This window comes from Falco naumanni, chromosome 13, assembly GCF_017639655.2.
Source record: "Falco naumanni isolate bFalNau1 chromosome 13, bFalNau1.pat, whole genome shotgun sequence".
NCBI classification, from domain to species: Eukaryota; Metazoa; Chordata; class Aves; order Falconiformes; family Falconidae; genus Falco; species Falco naumanni.
This window is the reverse complement of record NC_054066.1, coordinates 15,636,575-15,661,329: the sequence shown is the minus strand read 5'-3', so window position 1 is coordinate 15,661,329 and position 24,755 is coordinate 15,636,575. Positions and strand designations below refer to the sequence as shown.

The 24,755-nt window shown below is 54.9% G+C and overlaps 1 protein-coding gene across 1 annotated transcript in view; it reads right to left on the bottom strand.

Moving 5' to 3' along the window:
• Positions 1–23,180, bottom strand: part of XXYLT1 (xyloside xylosyltransferase 1) — a 37,396-nt gene extending 14,216 nt beyond the window's left edge. Inside the window, exons 1-3 of the mRNA XM_040612896.1 lie at positions 22,719–23,180; positions 16,972–17,119; positions 1,031–1,163 (exon numbers count right to left, since the gene is read on the bottom strand). Of these exons, the coding sequence (XP_040468830.1) occupies positions 1,031–1,163; positions 16,972–17,119; positions 22,719–23,141 (704 nt within the window). The 5' untranslated portion in view covers positions 23,142–23,180. The remainder of the gene's footprint in view (positions 1–1,030; positions 1,164–16,971; positions 17,120–22,718) is intronic.
• Positions 23,181–24,755: the final 1,575 nt, after the last annotated feature.

Below are 24,755 nucleotides of genomic sequence, written 5' to 3'. Positions count from 1 at the left end.
CTCTGTCTCCACCCTCACCTCACCCAGGTGCACATGCAGCAGGAATGGCTGCTCCACCACAAAGGCAGCTCAGCCTTTGCCCAAGAGTGCTGCAGGACATGCCTTAGGAGGTTCAGTTACTGATCTCACTACTAAGGCTGCCAGTAGGGAAGGAAAAGACATACAGAGCTCTTAAACTTTTTTATCTTTCTCCGAGAACATTTCCATTAGGATTAGCAAATCTAGCCAAGCCCTCAGATGCTCAAATTCTGCTCAGCTGAGAAGCCATTAAGGCATCCTGAGTTGATGATCTGATTCACCCTGGATTAAAACAAAATCTGAGGTTTATCCTTGGAATAATGCAGGCTGAAGCAAACCAGTATTTTTAAGCACCAGACTGGAAATATCTGTGTCCCTGAAGCCCACCAGTGGCCTGTGAGTGGGAAGAGCTGGGCCACCCCTCAGTGCACAGCTCCCACTGCTAGCTGCCACTACAGTCGCCACTGGCTGTTGGACCAAGAGTCTGAAGAGCAAGCGACCATGGAGCAATCCTCATGCTTGCAAGCCCAGGACACCAGCAGAGTTGCCCACTCAGTCTTCTCCGGGGGAGTATTTCTTCAGCAGAAGGTGCACTGACACTCCAGGGACCCAGAATCTCACTGCTGCCCAGCCTCAACCCCTACTCTCTGCAGTATTCACAGCCAAAACCTCTGAGTCCTGACATACGAACTGAAAGCAATCACAGCATCTCAGCAGGCACGGCTGGGCAAACACACCTCTAGCAGATGTGCTATAATCTAGGTATGGATTTTGGCACCAATGACCAGGAACTTGGCTCTGGAAGCCTTATGATGATGCTTGAGAACAAGGAAACCAGCAACACTGTACACTTTATTCATACCAACCTACAAGTTTAAGTCCCTCTGCACGGACTAAAGCAGAGGGACTGCTTCCCACTAGATATTCTTCCAAAGACCAACGTGAGTTGAAGAGAAGACGCACCAGCTGCCTGCTGCCCACCCCCCTGCTCCCCGTGGTGAGGGGGCTGTACCTGTATACTGGCTGCATTTCCCTGGCAATCCCAATGACTGCTCCCTCTGGGAAGTTGTCAAACTCATCAAACAGGTCTCGGATGTTGGTCTTGTACTTCAGGTCCAAGTCTACCTGGATGATCTGGGTTACTTCTGAAAGCACAAAGAAGAGAAGTCAGTTACATAAGACAAAACTGTAACTGGTGATTACCAGTGGCTACTTAATGAATTACATTCAATGAGGATTTAGTGCAATAGCCTTGTGGGCAAGACTTAGCCATTCAGGGCAAACACAATCCAGCTGCAACCTCTACAAAGCTACCAACCTTCAAACACCTCAACAGCATTTAGCACTGCGCTTTTTAGGCACGATTTACTTCAGAAACCATTTTTTGTGACCTCCTGCTTCTATCCACTCGCTCCTTTCTTCCAGAAGACTGGTTTTTCATACGACTGAAAACGCAAGAGGTAACTTCAACCCAGCCTCTCCCTTCCTGGAAGTGTTTCTGCAGGAGCAGCCACACAAAACCCCATGCTCACCTTCTGCCACCTACTTCTGGGAAAAGCTACCAGCTTCACGAGCGTCTCCCAGCTCCAGCCCCCAGTGCATCCATCCCTGTCTCAAAGTTTCAGAGCAATTCCCATCATGGACAACATCAATAATTCAGTCAGACACACGACACCCTCAGTAACACCTGCACAAACGCATTAGCTGCCAGCAGCCTGACAGGGGGTCCCTCGAGGGCAGAGAGTACAGCCCCCCGCCTGCACAGAACTGCTGGTGGCCTGCGGCAGCCTAGAAAACTTTTATTATGGCCAGTGGTACTCTGTCAGAGCCAAGGAGGGTCATGCAGACATGGAAGCATCTTCCACTTGCAGTGGGAAAGCTGAGAGCAAGGAGAGGCTGGAGGACACTGTTACCAAGGCCAGGCCTGAGCTTGTTAACAGTGTCAGGGCCCTGCCTGCATTTGTCATAGTCTCCTCTGCAGCACACGAGACCGACTGATGGAGATGTTGCTTGGGAGAGGATGCAGGAGAAGTGCCTTGTCAAGACTGCTGGTGCCAGGTGGATCTGGAGGTGTTGTACAGGTTGCAGCAGGCCAAGTGGAATGCAGCAAACACAAACACTACGAGAGATCAGACCATCAGATGGGTTACCCCAGCACCGGGCAAAGCCACGGTCACCTTCTGGCCAGCCAAGCTCAGCCACACTCGGGGACTGTGAGAGGAGCGGAGACACCCCCCATGCATTACGTAATGCTGCCGCTATTTATATGTCACAAAAGCCAAGAGCAAACAGGCCAGGTTGCTTAGCACTTGGCACTAATTGGATTATAAAGACTGTGTCAACCTGTTTCGGCCCCACTCATCATGCACAGGTGCCATTACAGCTTCCTGCAGGCTAGATACGTGCGTCGCCGCTTTCACAGCAGTGAGCAAACCAGGCCTTCACCCTTCATCCTGCCCAGAACCTGCAGGCAGGAGGACAAGCCCAGCCTGCCCTCACCCTCTGCTGCCTGCATCCACCACGGCTACAGGCCGGGCTTCCAGCAGGCTGGCACTTCAAGGTGCTACCCACACTCCAGCCTCTGCACCACTGCGGTTCCTCACCCCCCCACCCCCCCATGCTTGCGACAGGTGGGGTACACAGTACAGACAGGAATGTAATGTGTATCAAATATGTGAAAGATTGCTGTAAAGAGAAAAGGATGGATTTGCTCTCTGGTTCCACAGTGGATGAGTCAAGAAAGAAGAGGTTTAAAACAGAGCAAGAAAAACTTGAACATATAAGTTATGAGGGCAGGGAAGAAGATGGGCTGGGTGGTTGTGCAGCTTCCAACCTCAGACTCTTCAAGAAGAGCTAGGCACCACTGGTCAGAGCTGGAAGATGCACCAGCTGCCTGCTGCCCACCTCCCTGCTCCCCATGGGGAGGGGGCTGTACCTGTATACTGGCTGCATTTCCCTGGCAATATCAATGACTGCTCCCTCTGGGAAGCTCCCAGCTTCCAGCTCCTCCTCTCCCAGCTACCCCTGGTCTGCTGGGAGAGAGAGCAGGAGGCAATCGCTCTGTTTGCAGCCCCCAAAGCCACTGTTGGGACTAGAGACCCAGAGATGCTGAGAGCAGCCAGGCATGGGCAGCTATCCTCCAGCACAGGAATGCAGCTTTGCCATGTCAAATGCATTCATTCCTTGGTGTTTGTGTTTCAAGCAGATGCTGGGCTATACAGCAGCTCTGAATTTTTTGCAGATCCTGCGCTAATCCAGGGCTCTTGGCAATTGGTCATATCTACCATGCTGTCCTCATTTAAGAGGGAAACAGCCCTGTGAGGTTAAGCAAGAAATATACTGCTTACTCTGCAAAGCATCCAAGCAGAAATATAAATCAAGGAGAAACAGTATCTAAGCCACAACCCAGGCTGTATCTCAATTTATTTTTTTAATATCCATCACTCTCTATCTGCTAAAGGGAAAGGCCACACTCCCTTCAGCCGGCAGTACGGCAATCCCCAGGCCTACCTAGTATTTACCACCACCATAATCCTCTGTTTGCAAAGATTTAAAACCTAGGCGTAGTAATTCACTACAGGGTAAAGCAGGTCTTGACCTGAAAGCAATTTCCCTCAGCCCTCCTAACTGCCTTAGAAATTGCTAGCGCCACACAAGCAGATGAATAGGCAGAGCGGAGGTTTTCTGTAACAGGGAATAAGATGTATTCCAAATACCCCAAACCTCCCCAGTGGTCCATACCACGGTGGTGCAAAACCCCAAACCCTTTACACTACTGCACATGGGAATATCCAGACTGGTCACAAAGCTCCAGGGTGAGGAGACCCAGATCTCCAGGGCAAGGGGACCTCAGATCTACAGCAGAAGCTCAGCCCAAGGGAAACACGGGGGAGCCTGAGCCCTCCAAGGCTCTTCCAAGGACGGGGAGAGGAGATGGGGTTCTTGGGAGGATCCCAGCACCACTCACCCCAGTGCACAGCAGTCTTCTGACGCCTCATCAGGTTTCAATTAAATCAACCACGAGGCACGTCATCCGATTGTTCTCTAAAATTACCAATGAACGTTAAGTGCAATCAATCACAACAGAGAATGAAAGCTGAGCGTGGGGGAAGCTCCAACGCCAGCTCTGCCTGCGCCAGCACCGCAGCAGGCAGCAGGCTCCGGAGGGTCCCTGTGCAGCCTGGAGAGTGCTACCCAGCAGCAGCAGCCAGCCACCCCCGAAAGCCTCGACCACAGCAGGGAGCAGAGCACGAGTGTAGCTCCAGTGCTGAGCAGCGATGCCAGCGCCACAACAAGCCCAGCATGGATACTCATGGTTTATTTACACAAACACGCTGGCTCATTAGAGGCTCCCTGTGTTTGGCTTGCCCCCCTGTGTGTTGGTCCCATGCTGTGCTGGCAGAGCCCCCCAGGATACACTAATGAATTAGACCCAGAGAGCACAAAGTACCTTTTTTTTTTTTTTTTTCTAAGCAAGCATGAACTGTAACACCGAGACAAAAATGAGCATGGGTGACATTACATTAAGCGCCACTTTGCAGATGCAGCTTGCACAGATAGATTAATGGCCAAGAAGATTTCTCTGCCTGGGACTGGCAAGGGGCCAGGGACTAATATTTATGATGTATCACGCTCTTTTGCCCTTTTACCAAGTGCTTTGTCCTGGCTGCCATGCGGGGGCGGAGGAATCGCGTGCTCTCTTAAGCACAAACTGCTTGGAGGGGTCCAGCTGGAAATGTGGGAAAAGGCTCAGTGTTTTGCTCAGCAAGTGCATTTTCTAACTTTGCCATACTGTATATTACCCTCTGCTCCATTCAACTCTGGCTCTCCCAGCCACAGTGCGTAAAGGGGAGTCATGCCACTCAAAGCAGAGATGATCTCCATTAGCAGTGACAGCTTTATGGCACAGGCCGGCCCTATTTAAAGCTTGTAATGTTTGACTGCAGCCTCATACCAGTAGCCACAGCAGGGCTGTTCTCTGGGCTTGGCTCAAACCCTCCCTCCAGCCACGTCCAGAGGAGGAAGACCAGCTTCAGGGATGTACAATCCCGCAGCGGAGTCTGTGGTGCTGGAAACCAGGAGAGAAAGCCACCACCAGTACCCAAGTCATCTTGCACTGGGGCTCAGCTGCCAAAGAGAGGGAGAATCAAGGTCCACAGCAGGACTCCAGAGAGATGCTGGTGCAGACCCCCTCTCATGCAGGTGCTCCCTCCTTCCTCCAAGAGCAAGCAGGGGGGCACAGCAAGCAGAGGTCACTTCCCTGTGCCGTGCTGCCCAGCATCCTCTGTCAGGGCCCACAGCAGAGCTGTGCTGGCATGCAGGCAAGCACCCAACTGTGTGCCGAGGGGCCCAGTGGGTTGTCTGGATGCCTTGAGAGGTGCCCAGGAGCCCCTCTGGCAGGGGGCAGCTTCTGTAGCAAGTCTGATGGCCCTTCCCGGGAAGCACCAATGCCACAACCTGCCCCCCGGCCCAGGGGGCACAGAGCAGGACAGGAGCAGGCAAGTGTGCAGCGAGCCAGACCATCCCACCAACATGTGGTGTGACCCTTAGGAGCCCATCGCTCTTCTCAGAAGAGTCAGGACGGAGAGTGAGTGGCAGCGGGGGGCACGGGGAGGAGGGGCACTGCTTCAGCCAACTCAGCCAGAGCTCTGGGGATGCTGTGCAGCAAGCAACCCTGTAGCAACCGTTACTCTCCAGCCCTTCTTGACCTGCAGCCACTGCTTGGAGCAGCCTGTGGATGGGCAGCCTTGAGCCTGCCTGTAGGCTGGGACTACTTTCCCCTAGCCTGAGTTGAGGGGATGTACTGCAAGAGATTTAAATAGTGGATTTAGAACTACAGGAAAGTACATGGATGATGGATGGAGGGTCAGGAGAAGAGGAGATGCAAAGGCAGCAGCCTGCATGGAGCCTGGTGGAAGCTGCCAAGCACACAAGCCTGTGGGCACAACTCCTTGGCTGCTCTGGGAATGCCAGCTGCCACCTAGAAACCTGTAGGGAGCAAAGGAGATGCCCTTCTCAGCTATTCGCATTCTCCTGCTCCGATGCTTTTGCCATCAGCAAGTCACTGCCTCCCCAGCACTGCAGGCAGCCAGAGCATCCACAGGTCACCTAGTGATGGCCAAAACTCATCTCTGGAGTACAACGTGCTATTTGAGAGGCTCCTACATGAGCTACAAACCTCCTGGACACCAGGCATGCCTGAGTAGGTGTGGGGAGCCCAGGGCGGTTTACCAACCGTGCATCGGGCTCTAACACACAGGCAGAAAAGCAAAAGACCCTGCAGCCCCACAGCCCGGCCTCTGCATGCAGCACAGGCTGTTCTGCCAGCAAGGTCACTTACACTTAGTCCCAACAACTTTCCCTGTATGGCAAAGCTGAGCCCAGATGGCAGGTGCAGGGCTGGGGCGTACCTCAGCTCCAAACCCTCTTCTTCCATACAAACCACACCAGATCTGAGGCAGAGGCATGCCACCGCTGGCAGCCACCATCACTCTGTGGAGAGGGGAAAAGAGTGAAAACATTAACTTTGTGTCCAGGAGCAAACAGCAAAATGGAGAGCTGCCATTACAATGCAAAGGGCAGAAGCTGTCCAGCAAATGGTTTGGTCTTAATTGCTGTTAACTAAGCAGTGGTTTAACAGCTTTACAGTAGAAGCAGCAAGAATTAAAACCTCCTGGAGGTGGTGTAGCTCTCCAGCCCACTGTGTTGGCACAAGCTCAGCTCACTCTTCAGGGTACAAAATCCTGCCTGCAGCTGGTCTGGCAGCAGAGGTGCTGCAGGCAGCGGTGGGATGGCTGGAGGGGACAGGCCACTGCCCTGCCAGCTGCTCTATGCCCACATCTCACACACTCTCCTGAGGCAGTTGCCTGTCACCAGTGCTGGTAGAGATCTGATCCCGCTCCTGCCATGCTCCGCACCAGGGTCTCCACAAACCTGTTTTTAAGGACCTAAACACCCTGCTGCACCATGCCAAGGAGGAGGGACCCCTCTGGCATAGAATCATAGAATTGTTTAGGTTGGAAAAGACCTTTAAGATCATTGAGTCCAATCACCAACATAGCACTTGGCATGTATTAGACAGGAGCTCCCCGACCTCCCAGCACCTCCTCTGCGTGACAGCAGCCACTTTTTCTGGCCAGAGGCTGGCGCTTTGCACCCATCCCATGCAGAGCAGAAGAGGCGAGATCAAGGAGGGCACCACTGGGATTGCTGACCATGCCTCACATGCTGCATGGCCCAGGCACACTGCTTCACCGTTCCCCGCAGAGCCAGCAGCAGCAAGTCCTGCAACACAAGGAGGCAGGAGCCCCCTCCATCCTTCTGGAGACCGTGCAGGGGGCAATGGCCTCGCAAGGGCAGGGCGATGGGCAGGGACAGACCGCTGCCAGATGCAGAGTGGCTCAGAGACCCTTCCTCAGGGACAGCAGCAGCAGCCAACACGGGTGACACTGCATGGCGAAGGGACGGGAGTGTCCCCTGCTGGCTGCAGCTCTGGGTGTTGCAGGGCTGCTGCCGGGGTCTTGGGAAGGGCCAGCTGGTGGCTGTGCTTTTTGCCACTTGATTTGAACCGCCAGAAGGAAGGCGGCCAGGAGGACCAGGCTGTCCGATTTGGGGTCAGCAGGGCTGGAGGGCTCATGTCTGCAAACACTGGGCACAACGGGACAGCCTCCCCTGCACCTCTCACCATCGCTTTGGGTCTGGATCTGTCTACCAATGATTTTTTTCCACCAGGTTTTTTAGCTCTTCCCATCACGACGGGGTGAGATCCCAAGGAAAAAGCAGGAGCTGTGAAGGACTAGCAGCAGCTTTCAGATCACTGCCCTGGGCAATAAACCTCTTGGAGCAGGGATGCAGCAGACCCTGCTCCAGTGGGCAGCGTGCCTGCCGGCAGCAACGCGTGGCTCTGCAAAACCGCCTGTGCTGGCTGCGAAACCAGGATCCTCCGCCCTCGCCGGCTCAGAGAGATGTGTGGCCAAGAAAAACACAGCTCCCACGGCCAGCACCAAGGCCAGGCACGGGCACAGGCTTGGCAACAGGCTCTGGAAGGTTCCTGTGCAGCCCGGAGGGTGCTGCCCAGCAGCAGCAGCAGCCAGCCACCCCCAAAATACTCACCTGCAGCAGGGAGCAAGGCACAAGTGCAGCTGCAGTGCTGGGCAGTGATGCCAGTGCCACAAGCCCAGCATGGACACACACAGTTTATTTACACAAACACGCTGGGGTTTCCATCCTGCCCTTCATTAAAGACTCCCTGTGCTTGGCTTGCCCCCACCCCCAGGTGCCGGCTGCCCCCAGCCACTCTCTCTCCTGCTGTCAGCAGGGCTGTGAGCAGCTTCCTCTCTGGCTGTGTCTCCCCCTTCCAGGCCTTATTTTTGCAACAGACAAAGTCCCTCCCCTCTGCTTCCAGAATTAATCACTGCTGCCCCTGCAGCTGACCCCGACAGCACCGGAGAGCCTCACCCAGAGGAAGGCAGCCAAGGCTGGGCACGCATGAAGCACAACACGCTCCAGGGAGCTTGCTGCCAGTGTGATGGCGACTGGGGGGGCTGCGGTCCCCCTTCCCAGGAAATTGTGCTGCTCCAGAGCCCACCCTCCCAAGGAAAGATGATCCTACAAATCCCTGCACTGTCAGGGCTTGCCACGGTACAGAAAGCTTACCTTCCACTGCCCACTTAAACACGGGTCCTTGCCTCTGCTGCGCAGCCAAGGGTCCCCTCTGCTCCTTGGGGCAGCCTAGAGCCCCCTTCTCCCTCAAACAGCTGAAGAGGCTCCCCTCCCTGCAAACAGAGGCCAGGGGAGGGCAGGAGGCAAGGCGGGATGTGCCTAAGCGCCCCAGCTGCTAAGCAGAGCAGCGCAGAGCAGTGGCTGCTGCACAGCAATTCCAGCTTAACAGCTAATTAAAAAATTAGGCTGCCTGCCAGAGACAGATGACAAATCATCGCTACCACCCACACAGGGCAGGCACCTGGGTGAGCTTAGGGGTCTGGTGCAGCAGCAGCGGCCCTGGGTACCAAGGGCAGCATCATTCCGCTTGCCTTGCTCGTACCCCACAACCATCTCCAGAGGGATGGGGAAGACTCAGCAGGAAATGGATGTGTTTTGTTTCAGGAAATTAATTTTTCCTGTGCATCCAAGTGTCTCCCCACAGTCCATCAAGGTCTCAGGCACTATTTAACAGTGCTCAACACCTCAGCTCCTAACCAGACTCCAAGGCAGAGACATTGCTGTGCATGCAACAGCTTTCAGGATGGAGCTGGCCGTGCTGCTTGCTATGTATTTAATATATGGTGCCATTGGGGGAAGAGTGTGAAGACACTTTTTGGAGCTGGAGGAAGAGCAGCAGGAAACCTTTTAATCAGACAAAATAAGGTTTAATTCCATGTTGCCATAAATTAGAAAGCAGTGCAGATGGAAAGTTGTGAAGTAACGAGCGGGTGAGATGGAAAGGGAAACCAAAAACAGATACAGGAAAATAAACGCATTAAGGTACATGAGCTCACATCCCAATTAACTGCACACGGTGGGGGAAGGGGCTGAAGGCAGATTTTGTCCTTGTTTCTTCCTGCTAAGCTCTAATGAGCTATGGCAGGGCAGGGAGCAAGGCCGTGGGGGAGAGCAGCCCTGGCATCAACGCCAGGTGATCCCCAGCAGCTTCCACCCTTCAGGGATGGGGGAATGAGGCTGTCTGGGGAGGGAGGAGGGCAGCACCCACCTGCAGCACCAGGCACAGAGACCTGCTGCTCTACGAGGGGTGGAAACAGCCCCACGTGCCTGCCCCGGCCTGACAGATCTAGGACATCCAAAAATAATCACTGGTGGCACTGCAGCAAGGGGCGGCCAGCAGAAATGATGAGAAGTGACACCACCCCCAGGGGCTGCGGGTCACGCCAGCCCCCAGCTGCAGCGCTGCCGCAGGGAAGGGGCCTCTGCCGTGCAACACACCCGCAGGGCAGCCAGGCACCTGCCGAGCAGCATCCACATCCCCTCATCACAGCAGCCCTTCCTGATGGCTCCTCTGTGGCAGGGCTGGGGCCAAGGGGCTCTCCTCCCGGGAGAGGGATGTCCTGCGGGCAGCCAGAGGGGCTTAGCATCTCATTTTGGCAGGCAAGGACCCCCCTACCACGGCCACAGCCTCTGGCGTTTAGCTGGGATGGGTTTATTTAGAGGTCTGCTGTTGCCTGCTCCTAAACAGCACCACAAAAACAATTTCCATGGCACAACAGGCTTGTCCCAGCAAGGAACAATGGCTGGCACCACTCTCCCTATTGCTCACAAATCCGTCACCCCAGCCTCTTCTCTTCTCATCACGGGATCTGACATGAGTGCGTGCAGCCCAGAGACAGGCTGGGGAAGGAAGCTGGCTGTTTTTCACATGGCCATGGTGTGAAGCAGGGAGGGAGGTTATGAAAGCACACCAGAAACTATTAACACTCCCTCCATCCCTGTAAAGATGGAAAAACTTCCGCCCCCAAAAAAATGCAACCCTCAGCTACTGCAGCATCCTGTGGGAACTGTGGCTTGGGAGCATGTGGCTCCAGGGCCGTCTCCCAGGACTCCACCAGAGACCTTGATTTTCTGTGCCTTTTCACAACATCTCCACTTTGATAACACACAATCAGGCCTGGAGAGTCGGGGACACAGGCAGTCTCCTCCCAGCACTCTCCCAACCTGCTGCATCTCTGCACACCCCCAGCGTGGTAGGGCTCAGCAACGACAGCATTGCTCAGCCAGCACGAAAGGATCATGAGTTACACAGTCCCCAAATGCTCATTTATTACAATGTAAGTCACTGAGTTTTGTGGGTAGCCGGACCATGCACCAGGAATTGCCCTGCAGCTGACAGGAGGAAGAAGAGGAGGTAATGCTTCCCCGTCCTCCGCTGGGCTCCACCTTACGGACCCCTGATGCAAGTTTCTTTGTTCATCAGGTGACGCAGGATCAATGCACTGTAACTCACTGCACACAGGCACCGCTGAGGGGAAACATCTCGTGCAGTCACTGGCACGCTGTGGGCAATCCCGCATTATAGATTCAAACGTTGCTGCTGCAACAGCAAACCCTCATGCACAGACACCTACAAATGCAACAGACAACATTTTCAGGATGCTGCCTGCCTGCTTTCGCAGAAGTGCACTAGCAGAACACAGTCACTTGTCAAGGCATTGTTCCAACAGGCAGATCATTTTCCTGATACCTCAGTGCTTAACCCATTCCCCCTGGCTCCCAGCTCTCCACAGCCAGCAGCAGGAGTGCTCCGGGTGCCCAGCCCTGGCACAGGCAAGGCGCCCTGAGAAGGCAGCGTGCAGCTCAGCACTTGCTCCAACACGTCTCCTCCCTGGCCTTTGCCCTCCCTCCAGCTCTGCTCAGTGGGAAAGGCCCAAGCTGACGCTCACAGACGCCGCTGTCTCTGGGCCAGGAGTTCCAGAGCAGGCAAAGGCTGATATCAGTTTCATGGGAGACCAAGCTGGAGCCAGCAGCTGGAGCCTGCTGCAAGCAGCACCAAATCCCAAGCAGGCTGGGGCTTGGCCATTAACAGGCAACATGAACAAACATCATTATCATCTGGTCTATGCTTAATAATCAGTAATATTCAGTACAGCCATTGATAATGAGCTAAAGAAACTGCCCCGTTCAGAGTTTGATGCCAGGGAGACCACTGGGCCTCCCACTTGATCCCGGTGTGTCACAGACGTTAGGTCCGGGCATCTCCTTCAAGCCAATGGCACAGCTCCCTGCCAGCAGCCACTTCCCCAGATAGGTGCCGTTTACTGACTTGCAAAAGTCAGCCATGCTTCCCCCCCTGCTCCCAGACAGCCACGTCCCCACCAACATGCTCCTGCACAGCTTGCAGGTCAGGGAGGTCCCAGGCTTGGTGTCTCTCTGACAGCAGCTTGCAACAATTTCCTCTTCCATGAGGCAGCCCAGCATCTACAGCATCCTGCAGCAAGGAGCTCCACGGATCACAGCACTCTCTGTTTTAAACCCACCTCTCACCAGCTGTGCTGCTCTCCAGTTCTCGTACCAACATCTGCCTCGCATGGCTCACGACTGCACCATAACCCCCTCAACCAGCCCTCTCCCAGACCAGAGGGTCCCAGTCAGCCAGGTCTGGCCTTGACAGAAGTCACTTCTCTGAAACTCTTCCAGTTTTTTTTCCAACAGACCATGTTGACAGGCCATAAATTTCAGCAATACTCAATGCTCAGTCCTGCTCTGCTCTCCTCCCTCATAGCTCCTTAACTTTGTTTAGTCACACGGACACTTACCCACTTCTCTCACTGCTGCTTTGTTCCCTTACCAGCCCGACAAATAACCTTGCCAAATGCACCTGCAGACCAAGCTCCTGAGTCTTCAGTCAGCAAGTCCCCAGGTGTATCTTCATACATCGGATTCTGCTTCTCTCATCCATTGCCTCTTATAAGCTGCAACCGGTGATATTAATAATATAGTTGAATCTCCCCTCACTTATTTCAAAGCAATAATTAGGTCAATTATTTCCTCACCAAATATTTCCTCCCAAGTATTTTCCAACACATCCACTTTCTTACCCAGATTCCTAACATCAGAATAAACCAGATGGGGAATTGGCTCTTTGCCTTCTTGGTCCCATGTTTTCAAAGTATTTAAAACAGGCTGAGGGTGAGCCAAACAGCATTTGCCTCTTTCCCTGGCTGTTTGCTAGACACCTTCTGATGGCTCTCACTGTCTGCTCTCAGAGCCTTCTGCAGGCACATGGGTCATCTCTGGGATGCAGCAGGCATCAAAGCAGAAGAGAAGCTGGGCACGAGGACAAGCCATCCTGTTGAGCTGCCTTCCTGGAGATCTCCAAGCCTAATTTTATATATAAGCTTGCAAGAGATCTCATTAGTGGAATTAAACATTGCAGCCACACCCCATCCTGCTCTGCACTCTTCCCTCCACTGCCTGTGTGAAGATCCTGTTAGCAGGAGCAGAGGCCCCATCCTTGCTGGCATTCCCTCTCCAGGCAGACATCCCAGCCACAGCTCTGCTCAGCTGCATCCCACCAGGGAGCAGAGCTACATTCCTTCCCCTGCCCACCCAGAGCTGTGCCAGGATTAATTATTAATTTAATTAATGAATTAAACCTGGAGGATACAGCATGCTGCACGAGGGCTAACCTCACACACAGCAGAGCCCAGGGCCCCTTGTAGCTAGTGCTCATCTCCCACCCTTTGTCATCCCTCTGCCTTCAGAATGGGCCCACCAGTCAGAGAGAAACCCCAAGAGCTCCCCCACATGCTGCTGGAGGGGAGGAGGAGACCACATTCAGAGATGATGCTACTCTTCAGGGAGACTGCCAGCTGTTCTCACCGGACAGGAAACTGCTGCCTCCAATTTGTCAAATACCACCTTCAGTCAAGTTCTGCTAAATACCCTCGCTACACGTGAGGCATGGTACCTCCAGTCAGGTTTCAGAGACTCCCCTTAGCTAACAGACTCCACCTCTCTGTCCAAGTTGGCAGAGATAAACCCCAAAGCTGCTTCTCCATCCTGTCCTGTTTTCCCTCTGCTCCTTCTCTTCTCCCACAGGGTCATCCTGCTGCAGCATGGTCAGCAAAACCAATGAAGTCAAACACCAAATGGCAGCTTTCAAAGCTCTGCCCAAGCTGGTGGATGTTGACATCTCTCCCTCAGTCCACCAGCTGCCGAGGATATCCAGTTGCTAAACTAATTCTCCTTGAAAACTACCTGACTTGGGGCAAGGATGGGGGCCAAAAGTTCCCTGGGGAGCCCACTACTTCCCCAGGCTGCCCCTCTGCCACCCCAACTCCTCCTCCTGCCACTCATGGCACCAGGCATCTGTCCTGTGATGCCTGCCAGGCAGACTGCCCAGACATTACTCCTTCATATGTTTGTAGCGAGGGTGATAAAAACCTTGCCAGAGCCTCTTAAGTTACGCGGCTAAAATGACCGGTGATCGGAGGGATCAAAGCCAGTAAAAAGTTAGAGGCCATCACTGGAGGGGCATACTGAAAAGGAAAGCACAAAGGTCTAAATCCTTGTCCTTTCTCCTCCTAGCACTGCTCTGCAAGTCCCAAGACCATTTCATGTCGTCATCCTGGCAGCTTGTCCTAAGCCTGAACCCTGCCCATCCTCTCTGTGTGTACTTTTCCCATCACTCCTCCCTTGCAGAACTATTGCAATGCATTAAGCCCTCGTCCAGCTCCTTGGGCCTGGCCACACTGCATTAAAACAGGATTTATGAGCCTCAAGCACAGACAAGAGTTATGCAGTCTGCACTTCTGCACACTGCATACCAAGTCCCCAGCTGGTTTAAATCAGATTAACTCCACTGATGTAAGACGTTTAAGGCAAGAGTGTTCCATGATTTACACCAGCTAAGAAGCTGTTATATTATAGTTTGGCAGCTGCGGGTTTTAGATCTGAAGTTTTTTGGGCAAGGATCCCAAGCAACAGTGAAAGACAAAGCAGCTGAGTGGCAAAACCCATTTATTCTCAGTGCAATATGCACGCAGCCAGCACATGTTCCACAAAAGTCTTTAAAAAAAATAAATATCCCTGGTGTTCAGTTTTCAGTGCCGTTGGTCTGCAAAGGCAGTGTCCCATCACAATCCCAAGGCTCCAAACAAATCACTAAGTCATGATATTATGGAAATGTCTCCCCTCAAAAAATGATAAATTTTGGAAACTAAAGCCAGGCAACTTTAATGCAAAGGTCATTAGCTATTGGAAAAAAACTATATACTGATTAATACAAATACAAACACACACGAGAGCTGAATATGCAGATCAAGGCCTTAATTTCTGCTGCAGGATGCTTAAGCTTCCCATCAAATCTGGCTTCCACAAAAAAAGGTGCTAACACTATGGAGCCAGATGTGCCTACAGAGGTGCACAAAAAGACGTAGCAGGTGAAACGGCACAGAAATGCACCAGGTAAAATGCTAATACTGGCTGAAAAAGAAGGTTTAGTTCATTCTCCTCCAACTTAGCAAAGTGGTTTCTTCATGCCAGTAGAGGCTGGTTTGTCAGAACCAGGAGAGCAGCAGGAGCCCAGTGCCATTCCCATGCCACCCACAGCCTGCAAGCGGGCAGCAGAGCTGCAGCCTTCCCTGCTGCGTGCCGGCTGTGCAGGGATGGGGACAGGGAGCCCCGCCAGCCCCATAAATCACCAAGCACCCAGCACAGTAAACCTGACCTCTCTTGCAAGGGAAATATAAATCAGCTTTACTAGCAGCTTCTGAAGCAAAAACGTAGCTCATGAAACCGTAAAAATGCCTCTTTAAACATCCTGTGTCCCAAACAGACCACTGAAAGCCCTGTCAGGCTCAGGGAGAGCAAACAAGCTTTCCAAGGGACAAGACAACTCACGGGTTGACAAACCGAGAAAAGGCATTTCAGACTGAGCAGCTTCTTGCTGGCAGACGGCACGACACAGCTATCTTTAGCACACGGTAAAGGCAGGGTAGGGAATCGGGAGGAGTGAATTAGCCAGCATTAATACTGCCATTTGTATTCAGCGTACTTCAAAGCGCTCGCAATGCAGACATCACCAGACACAAAAAAATATTACCCAAGTCAAATGGAGAGCTAAGTACAGCACATTTGCTGGAGCCCAGAGTAATGATCAGCGGGGACTGGATGAGACCCTTGGGACCACCTCGCCCCACAGCACCCAGGGGGACGAAGCAGGTCACCTCCTTGCCTGCTCTTCCCTAACACCTGCCCGCACAAATTAAACACCATTGCCCCGTTGTTTAATGAGCTAGCACGGGTGGCTGAGCCAGGAGGATAAGGGCAAGTCCAGAGAGAGCCTCCCAAACCAGTACAGAGGCAGGAGCTACTGTGCAGAACCAATCTGGGACAGGGCTCAGCAGGGGCATAGGGGAATTGCACCCACTCACATCCCAGCAAGAGCAAGACTGCGCCTGAGATCCACGGTGGCAAGTCTGCAGAGAGTACTATGGCTGGGCAGATGCTCCAGATGCCGAGGAAGCTGTCGGTGCCTGCGGTGCTAGCCATGGGAACAGCTGCTTCAGCACGCACATATGGGAATGGGCCACCACTGCATGCCATCCACAAACAGCTTTGAGAGGGTGGTCACCTCCTCCTGGGACAGATGCAGAGCCAGGCAGGAGCCCGGGGCTCCCTGCTGCGGCACAGGGAAGGCCCATGGCCAGCCCAGGAGGGGATGCTGCCATCACCAGTGCATCAAGCCAGCGGGGAGCTGGCAGGGAGAGCCCAGGGACGAGCCCCAGGAAGGGACAGGCAGGGCTGGGGGAGCTCCAGGGAAGGGGGCTGGAACCCAGGAAAGCAACACCCTCCTCGTGCAACTGGTCCAAGGCTAGCAAGAATGCTGGTCCATGGAGAAGCACCCATATGCAGCCAGGGAAGGAAAACACAGCATTAACTGAGCCAAACCCCTTCTGCCAGCTGCCTTGTTTTCCTGCAGATTTATTGTTCCTGCACTCAGCAACAACAGAGTGAAGGCACAATAAGGAAACTTAAGTGATCAGTGGCTGCTAATCAGCAAAGCTTTCCAAGAACTCACCAAAGCCAAGAGGAAAGGCTCGACAGCTGCTCTCTGCTGATGCTTGCTAGTGCCCCAGCTGCACCACAAGCACGTGGCACCTTCCTGCTGACACCCCAAGGGGAAGGGGGACTCTAAACACACACAGGGCAAGCACGCTTGCTCCTGTCTAACCTCTCCTACCATCTCAGGGCACAAAGGCAGGGCCTGCTGCCATGCAGCATGGATAACCTCCCACCACTCACACCAGTGGAGACCTGGATGGGGATGGTCTTGGACCAAAGGGTCCGTCACTCTGCAGGAAGGAGGAGAACCCCAGAAGCACACCCCAAAAGTTTATTAACTTTGTGTTTCAAACAGCACTGGACAGTATCTCCATGCAGAAGAAAAAGAAAGCCTGTGTTGCCAGAGGCAGCTGCTGCGGCAGCTCAGCGGAGCCTTACCTTTGGGCATGATGCGATGCATGGCAACTGACAAGAAGAAGATCGAGTCGCTGTAGTAGGTTCCTGATCCAGCACTGAAGTGTTTCTGCATGGCTTCAACGATTGGAAACAGCTTTTCCGTCAGCTCATTCACATCATGGACTATTACCTGGGAGAGACACCAGAAACACCACTCAGCTGGCGCAGCTCTGGCAGCCTTTGTTCAGCCTGCAGCGGAATGGGGCAAGCACGGGAGGTTGTCAAAGCACAAATACTGCTGGTGGCACTGTAGCTGCACAGAGGGGCCCAACTGCCCTGTCCCCTCATGTCGCCCTGCCAAGAGAGCCAGCAATGCCAGGGAAAGGAGGGAAGGATTTTTACAGCCATTTTGTAACTGTGAGATGAGCAGAGACTGAAATCCACTCACACAATCAAGCATGTTCAATGTTTTGTGGGTTTTTTTCTGGTCTGTTCCCACTGCCTAATGCAACCACGTATCTGGTCTCCCATATGGAGTCCATCAGAAGAGGTGGTGGTTCGCTTCAGGCTCTGGCATCCTGCCATTTTGAGGCAAGCCAGACCACGTCACACCCTGAGGACCAAGATTTGCTCCTTGCTACAGAGGCAGGCTGCGACAGGGCCAGGGACGCAGCCCGGATTTCCTGAACCTCAGCCCAGCACGGAGACAAGCTCTGCAGCACGTCCCGCTGGGGCTGGAGGGGGAAAGGGAGGACAGGCCACAACATGCTGATGAAAATCCAAACATCAGGAGTTACAGCAGAGCTGAGCAACTTCTCTAGATGCATCTCAGCCCACTCGTGCTGGAGCTCTCCTTGTGCTCAGCCAGCCATGCTCTGCACTCCCCAGTCCTGCTGCAGCCCATGCACCAGCACTGGCCCTGGTGCGCCTACGCGGGTTGCAGCTATGGGCCAGAAACTGGAGCAACTGCAAACGTACCTTGTCAGCTACTGCAATTTTACAAGTTTATAATTATTTCTGGCCAAAGTCTGGTGAACAGGAACTTCCATGCAGCCTGATACTCGTTATACACACAGAAGGATGCAGGTCACTGAATCATGCAAGATAACCAGAGAGATTTTCAGGGTAATTAAGAGGGACGAGGGACACAACCCCGGTGCAGATAAGAGGGAGTGCAGGACCTCAAATGTGGAGACTTGAGGTCGCGCTGCCTTATTCAGGCCAGGGACAGCAGGAAAAGCCCCGCAGGAACTGAAGGCCAGTGAGGATACGACTTCGCAGCAGTACTTGAATTTTGGCAAGGGGAGCCTATACCCCTTGTTTGAAGGATACTGAGACACTTCCCCAAGCTGGCCCTGCCTTCAGAGGGGAGTCAGCCCCACACAACTTCTGGAAGTCCATTCAAAACTAAACTATTCAACAGTCCTATGGTTTCACTCCTTTTACCTACTAAAACTTCATCTGCTCAAGAGTAAGGAGCCCTGCAGTGTACACTTATACATGCAGGACAGAGCACTTGCTTTTTTTTTTTTTAAATCACCTAAACCAAGCCGAGTGCTTCAGAAGAAAAGGCAGCTTTGGAACCTGAGCTGGTGCAATGATCATGCTCTCTACGTGATGCACCGGGGGCTGCTCTGACACCCAACAAATGTGGCACAGAGATGGAGGCAGCGAGCAGCCTGGGGCTTCTTCCTCCCGCACCTTCTTGCAGAAAATGTTACCCAGACCAAAGCGCTCCTGCATCAGAGCACAGCTCACCAAGGCCGGGAGCCACTCATGGGACCTGCAGTATGCGGAACAAGGCAATGTGATAGGCCCACCTGACCCTGGGCACGATGGCTGAGCCCGTGTCGGGGGACCACCGGAGGACAGTCACAGCAGAGTCCCCATAGCCACCCTCCTGGGGAGGGCACCTCAAACACCCACCCTTGGCCACTGGCCTCTGCTGTCAGCCAGGCGCTGTATGAGAGCCCTCGGACAGGCTCTGCGGCCAGTGTGTCCCCCAGTGGGGCGGTCAGGCTGCTGGCGTCCCAGCTGCTGGGCTTGGGGCCAAGCGCCTGCAGGAGGACGGCAGGAAAAACACAGAACAACATGTACGAAAGTGCGTTGGGAGAGCTCATCAGCAGCCACACCTGGCTTTGGACAGGGGAGGAAACTCTGTTACCGGTTAACATTACGGCAGCATTTTGCCGCAGCCCTGCCAAGCTTCGCAGCTGGCTTTGCCATCGTGGTTAGCACCGGCAGTGCTGCAGGAACAGGCAGGAGAGCGGCAGAGCTGCAGGGAGCAGATCAGCAGCACCAAGTGCCGTTGCTGGCAGTGATCCCAGGTGACCAAACACAGCAAAACACCACTACTCTCCAGGTGCAAAGGCACGGACCACCTGCGCACAGAGCTGAGCACCACCATCACTGGGATGCGTGATGCTCTGCTCCAACACAGCTCAGCAGTGGCAGCTTTGGGGTCTGGCCAGACTGGAGAAGCATCGAGGAGAAATACAGCACCTGTAACTGCCCTTCTGCATCCAGCAAAGACAGCCTGAAGTCTGCACAGCACATAGGAAAAAGATGAACAGGAGGAAAAAAAAAGTCAAACCAATCCCAGTCACCTCTGAAATGAGCAGAGTGCCAAGCACCAGTGGACAAAAATCATGGGAAAAGCACTCCTGAAACTCCAGACACAGCATCATCTGCCTTCCCTCCCCCGCCAAAGAAAACAGGAAAATTTGTGTCTTTTGCCCACCCTTTGGTTAGGCACTTCTGCAAAGCAAACTCCCGAGCAGCTGAATTTTCCTTCCGCAGCCACAGGCTGGTCAGCCTCTCCAGGACTGTGAGGGCTTCTCCTCTCCCCAGCGCTGACTTTAGCACAGCTTGCTGATCTGCTGCTAATTTTGTACTTCGTTATTTATTTGTGTAGCAGCTTTCAGTAAATCCCTGTAGCTAAATCCAGCCACGTTTGCTGAGCACATTAAGAAACGTTAAGTTCTAGGGGTTTCCTGTGCAAGCACAGTTTTATAAACTCACGTCCTGCACCAAGGAAAGACTCTTTCAACTGATCCACTAGGAAAAAACAATGCACGTTCCATTTCTCTTTAACTTTCCCTTCTTCTCATGCTGTGCATCTTTCAGCTCTCTTGTAAGCATAGAGTCACAGAAGCTCAGTTACATTCACCCCAGCATGTCTTCACACAGCACCAGACCCACGGAGGAGTCGGTGTTTGGCAGCATCTTCCACAGGGCTGTTCTGAACAAGCAACCAGGAAGAGCAACGAGCAGAGCTCACGGTTAATTTTATTTTCAGAGGGGAACGGAATAAATAAGTGATATGAATCAGCGCAGAGAGTCGGAGTACGCAGCCCAGAGTTGCAGGAAACGGGGTGAGTCTGGGCTCTTTGTAAGCACGGTATCGGCTGCTGAGACATGCCTAGGCTTGCTCCTGGGCACTTAACACTCACCGGGATGCGGGAAATGTTGCAGAGATCACCCTGCAACCCACGGGACAGGACGCGCTCTCTGCAACTGTGAGCATAAAAGCCCTGGAAAAAGCCCAGCAGAACCTCGGCGAGCCGGGCTCAGAGGACGAGGCACAGGCAGGAAGGCCACGTCCTGGCTGGGTGCTGGCGTGCGGCAAGTCCTCCCTGCAGCACCGCTGCCCACGGGTGCTTCCCGGCCGGCTTCCTCCGTCCCCGCCGCTCTCCACGCCACGCCAAAAAACCACCACCTCGTGGAGCACGGGCTCCACCTGCCGCTCGCCGTTGGCACGCTACGCTCCCAGCTCCACATCTGGGACACATCTGTACGGGCACTGCGGGAACGATGACACCACATCACGACTGGGACAGCTGCCTGCCCTGCCCTGCCCAGCAGGGAGGGTCCTGTGCCTAAGCTGCTCCCACGCACCCCACCGCGGTGCATCCCGAAGGGCCCGCGCTCTCACTCTCCATGTGCTGCCCCAATTAACCGGCTGCGTCAGTCCCCAGCAGATTTTGAAAACTCCTGAATTTGCTCAGGGAGAGACAAGAGCTGGCCCATGACCTTCCCCAAGTGCTGGGATCCAGGCGTGGTTCCTGGGCTTCACTCTTAACAGAAGATCCAACTGATCCCAGCTCTGCTGGGAGGAGAGGGCAACATGTTCTCATGAAGAAAAAGTTCAGGGCTTTTATCAATCCTGCCTCAGCAGCTCAAGTTGCCCTCAGCCCTTTATCAAGCCTGCTCTAGGAAAACAGCATAAGAACGAGGAGAACGTTCTGGGGACACACCAAGAGAACCAGGAAAGAAAAGGTATCAAGATGGAGATGGGTTACTCCTGGACCTACCTGAGTATCAGGATCAACCACCTTCAACATTTTAGCAGCACCAAAGGTCCAAGCTAGGATGATGTTTCCTGCTAAGCAGATCCCAGTGAGATCTCACCAGAGCCCTCCAGACCACACTGCTTGCTCACATCCAAGAGATGAGTTCTGGTGCAAGACCTACTCACCGAGGTCCAAAACACACTCACCAAGCAGTGAACTTTACTGTGAGTCCACAAGCACCCACAGGCAGAGACCCACCCCACAACAGGCACATCACTCGCACGTCCCCACGTCACACAACATTCAACTGTCAAGCCCACGTGCTCCTGGAGAAGCAATGCTGCCGAGGCTGCCCGTAGAAGAATTTGGTTTCTGAAAAGAACAGATGGCAATAAGGCAGCTACACACACAGAGGATCCGAATGCCATGGTGGTCTGGTGGTCCTCTCACTCCAGGGGACACAATATCACAAACCTGGACTAGGTTGTCACACTGCACAGCTGCAGGGCACTGTCACGGGGCACTGCCAGTCCACCCTGCTGCGGCGTGCAGGACCCCTCCCGAGGCAGGACCCCTCCCGACAGCTCTGCACTGCTGGCTCGGAGCAGTTTACCCACCATGGATGTGACCTGGCTGAGCACCTGCGCTAGTAAAGCACCGCTTAAGGAAAAGGAAAAGTGGGATTATATACCAATAAATGATGTGTATGAACAACGTTAAGGTTGCATCCCTAGCTACGTCTCAGGGTTCAGTTACTATTAAGCACCTGAGGAATGAGAAGTTAGAGAGCAGCAGGGAACGCTTCCGCCCGCCACTCGGCAGCAGCACCTGGGAACGGGACAGTCCGGGTGCCCACGGGTCCCTCACCTCCACACTCCCCGTTTCCAGACACCTGTTTAACGCGAAGGAAAGCCTGACTTCGCACGGACAGCGCGACGTTTCCGCGAGGTAGAAATATTCCTCCAGCAGGTCGCAGGGCCGACACCGGCCCGTGGAAGCCCCCCGGCCCCTGCCGCCCTCCATCGCCTCTTCCAAGCGCCGCCGGCAGCCCCCCGGACCCCACACCCCCCCCCCCCCCGGCCGAGCCGGGCCCACTCCGGGCTCTGCCGAGGGGCCGCACCGCTCACAGCCACCGCTCACAGCCACCGCTCTCCCCGGCGAAAGCGCCGTGGCGGCGGCGCGGCCCCCGAGTGCGGCCAGGCACCTCGCGGCGGGCGGCGGGCTACGGCTCCGCCGGGCAGGCCCCTCACCCGGCCCGCGGGGCTGGGCGGGCAGCGGCAGCCAGGCGGGGCCGCCGGCCGGGAAAGTTTCTTTCCGCTAGGCCGCGGCCCTTCGCCGTACGGAGGGCTAACGCGCCGCCGGGCCGCCCACAAACGCCGCGCAGCCCACGGCCGGGGGGCGGCCGGCCGCCCCCGGAGCAGCAGCGCCCGCGGTCCCCGGCCGCCCCCGGAGCAGCAGCGCCCGCGGTCCCCGGCCCGCCGCGCCGCCCCGTCGCACCTGGTGCCGGAAGGCGGCGCCGCGCAGCAGGTCCCGCAGCAGGCCCAGGCCGATGTCCCGGCTGGCGCCCTCGGTGACGAGGTGGAGGTGCAGCGCGTCCGCGCCGCCCAGCCGGCCGTGCCGCAGCAGGGAGCGCAGCGCCGCCTGCCCCTTGGCGCGCAGCGCCGGGCTCCGCTCCGCCTTGGTGAACATCATCAGGAGATGCAGGTCCCGGCCCCCCGCCGCCGCCTCCCCGCCGCCGCGCTGGGGGTGGCGGTGGGCCGGAGCGGGCGGCGTGGCGCGGAGGCGGCGGGTGGCGCTGGAGAAGGTCTCGCCGCCGCCGCCCAGGTAGTAGAAGGCGCAGACGGCCAGGGCGGCGGCCAGCGCCAGGGCGCAGGGCTGGGAGCGCGCCCAGCCCCGGGCCGCGCGGCCCATCGCCGCCATGCCGGGGGCGGGGCCACCCGCGCGCCCCCGCCCCGCGCGCCCCCGCCCCGCGCGCCCCCGCCCCCGCGCGCCCCCGCCCCGCGCGCCCCCGCCCCGCGCGCCCCCGCCCCCGCGCGCCCCCGCCCCGCGCGCCCCCGCCCCGCGCGCCCCCGCCCCGCGCGCCCCCCGCCCCGCGCGCCCCCGCCCCGCGCGCCCCCCGCCCCGCGCGCCCCCCGCCCCGCGCGCCCCCAGGTTTAACGGAGCCCGGCGCCCACAGGCCTTACAGCACGTGCAGCCGGGGCCCGACCGCGGGGACAGCGCGCCCCGCCGGTACCGTGACAGCCCGCAGAGCGCCGCGCGCCGCTGCAGGGACAGAGGCTGCAGCCTGGCGGAACGCCGCCGCGGTGTACAGTCGGTACAGTTACACCTCAGGGGGGGAATACAGGCATTTACTGCTGGAGCGCTTAAAAACCAAGTACAGAGGGACACGTGGGTAAAGAAACGTAACAAAAAGTCCATTAATCCAGGGCAGCCTGTCCCGCCGGCGGAAACGGTGATTTCTCAGCAATTTCTAGCAACGCCCGGAAATTCTGGGACTGTAACAGAAAAGTAAGCGGGACTCTCTTCCTCCTCTGTCATCTCCTTCCATGGGAAGAGAAACAAGAAAACAGTTCACGTGGAAAGGTAAAGCAGTGTGTGAAAGGGGATACGGGGAAGTGGTACACACGTCCTCCCGCCCGGAACTGCCTTTCGGGAGTCGCTCTTGTTTTACAAGGTGCGTTTGCGCAAACAAGGCAGCAAGGCATTTCCAGGACCAGGCTGCACAAACAAGGGGCATAAACTCCAAGGGTCCATCTGTGAAGGGTAGTTTGCAAAACTGAGACTCAAAATACTTTCATTATATTAAATAATAAGATGAAGCAGCTCGGTCCTCGGTAAAAATACTACACCCTATTATTTGTAATTTTATCAAACGGTCCTTTTATAGTCAGTGTGGCATTTGAGATTCTCGTGACCAAGAAGCAGAATTAACATAAAGAGTGTAAAACAGATCGCTGCAGAGATGCACCAAGTCCCGGAAACATCACAGCCAACCCTAGAGTTTTCACCTTTTTTCTTTAGTGCTACAAAGTTTTTGCTCCGTTGAGGAGAACCCCAATGATCTGGACAAGGTGTGTACTGATGTCATATTGCAAAACAGAAGAACAACTTCCTCAAGTATGGGGGTTTGCTGCCAGCAGTTGGTCGGGTTGCATTTTCTAAAACTTTCAGCTCAGTATAAAAACAGGTAAAATATAAAACCCCCAGAGTGAAAAATGTAGTATCAATACATGGTTCTTTACCCCAGTAACATTAGATGCCATGAAGAAGTACAACCTGAAGCTTCGGAAACGAGTGGAAAGACTGCCGTGGATTTCAGCTTGGATTAGGTCCTAACTGGTAAAGGAGGCTGAAGTCCACAAGGTACTTGTGAACCAAAACATGCGTTCAGACTGCAATATATGCAGCTTGTGAAAGCAAAGACAGACTTCTACCACCTACCGCCGTTTCTTATAAATTTAGGTAGAAATTCCAGCATGTCTAACATAATTCAGTGGCATAACTCACTATAATTCAGAAATTTCAGGTTATATG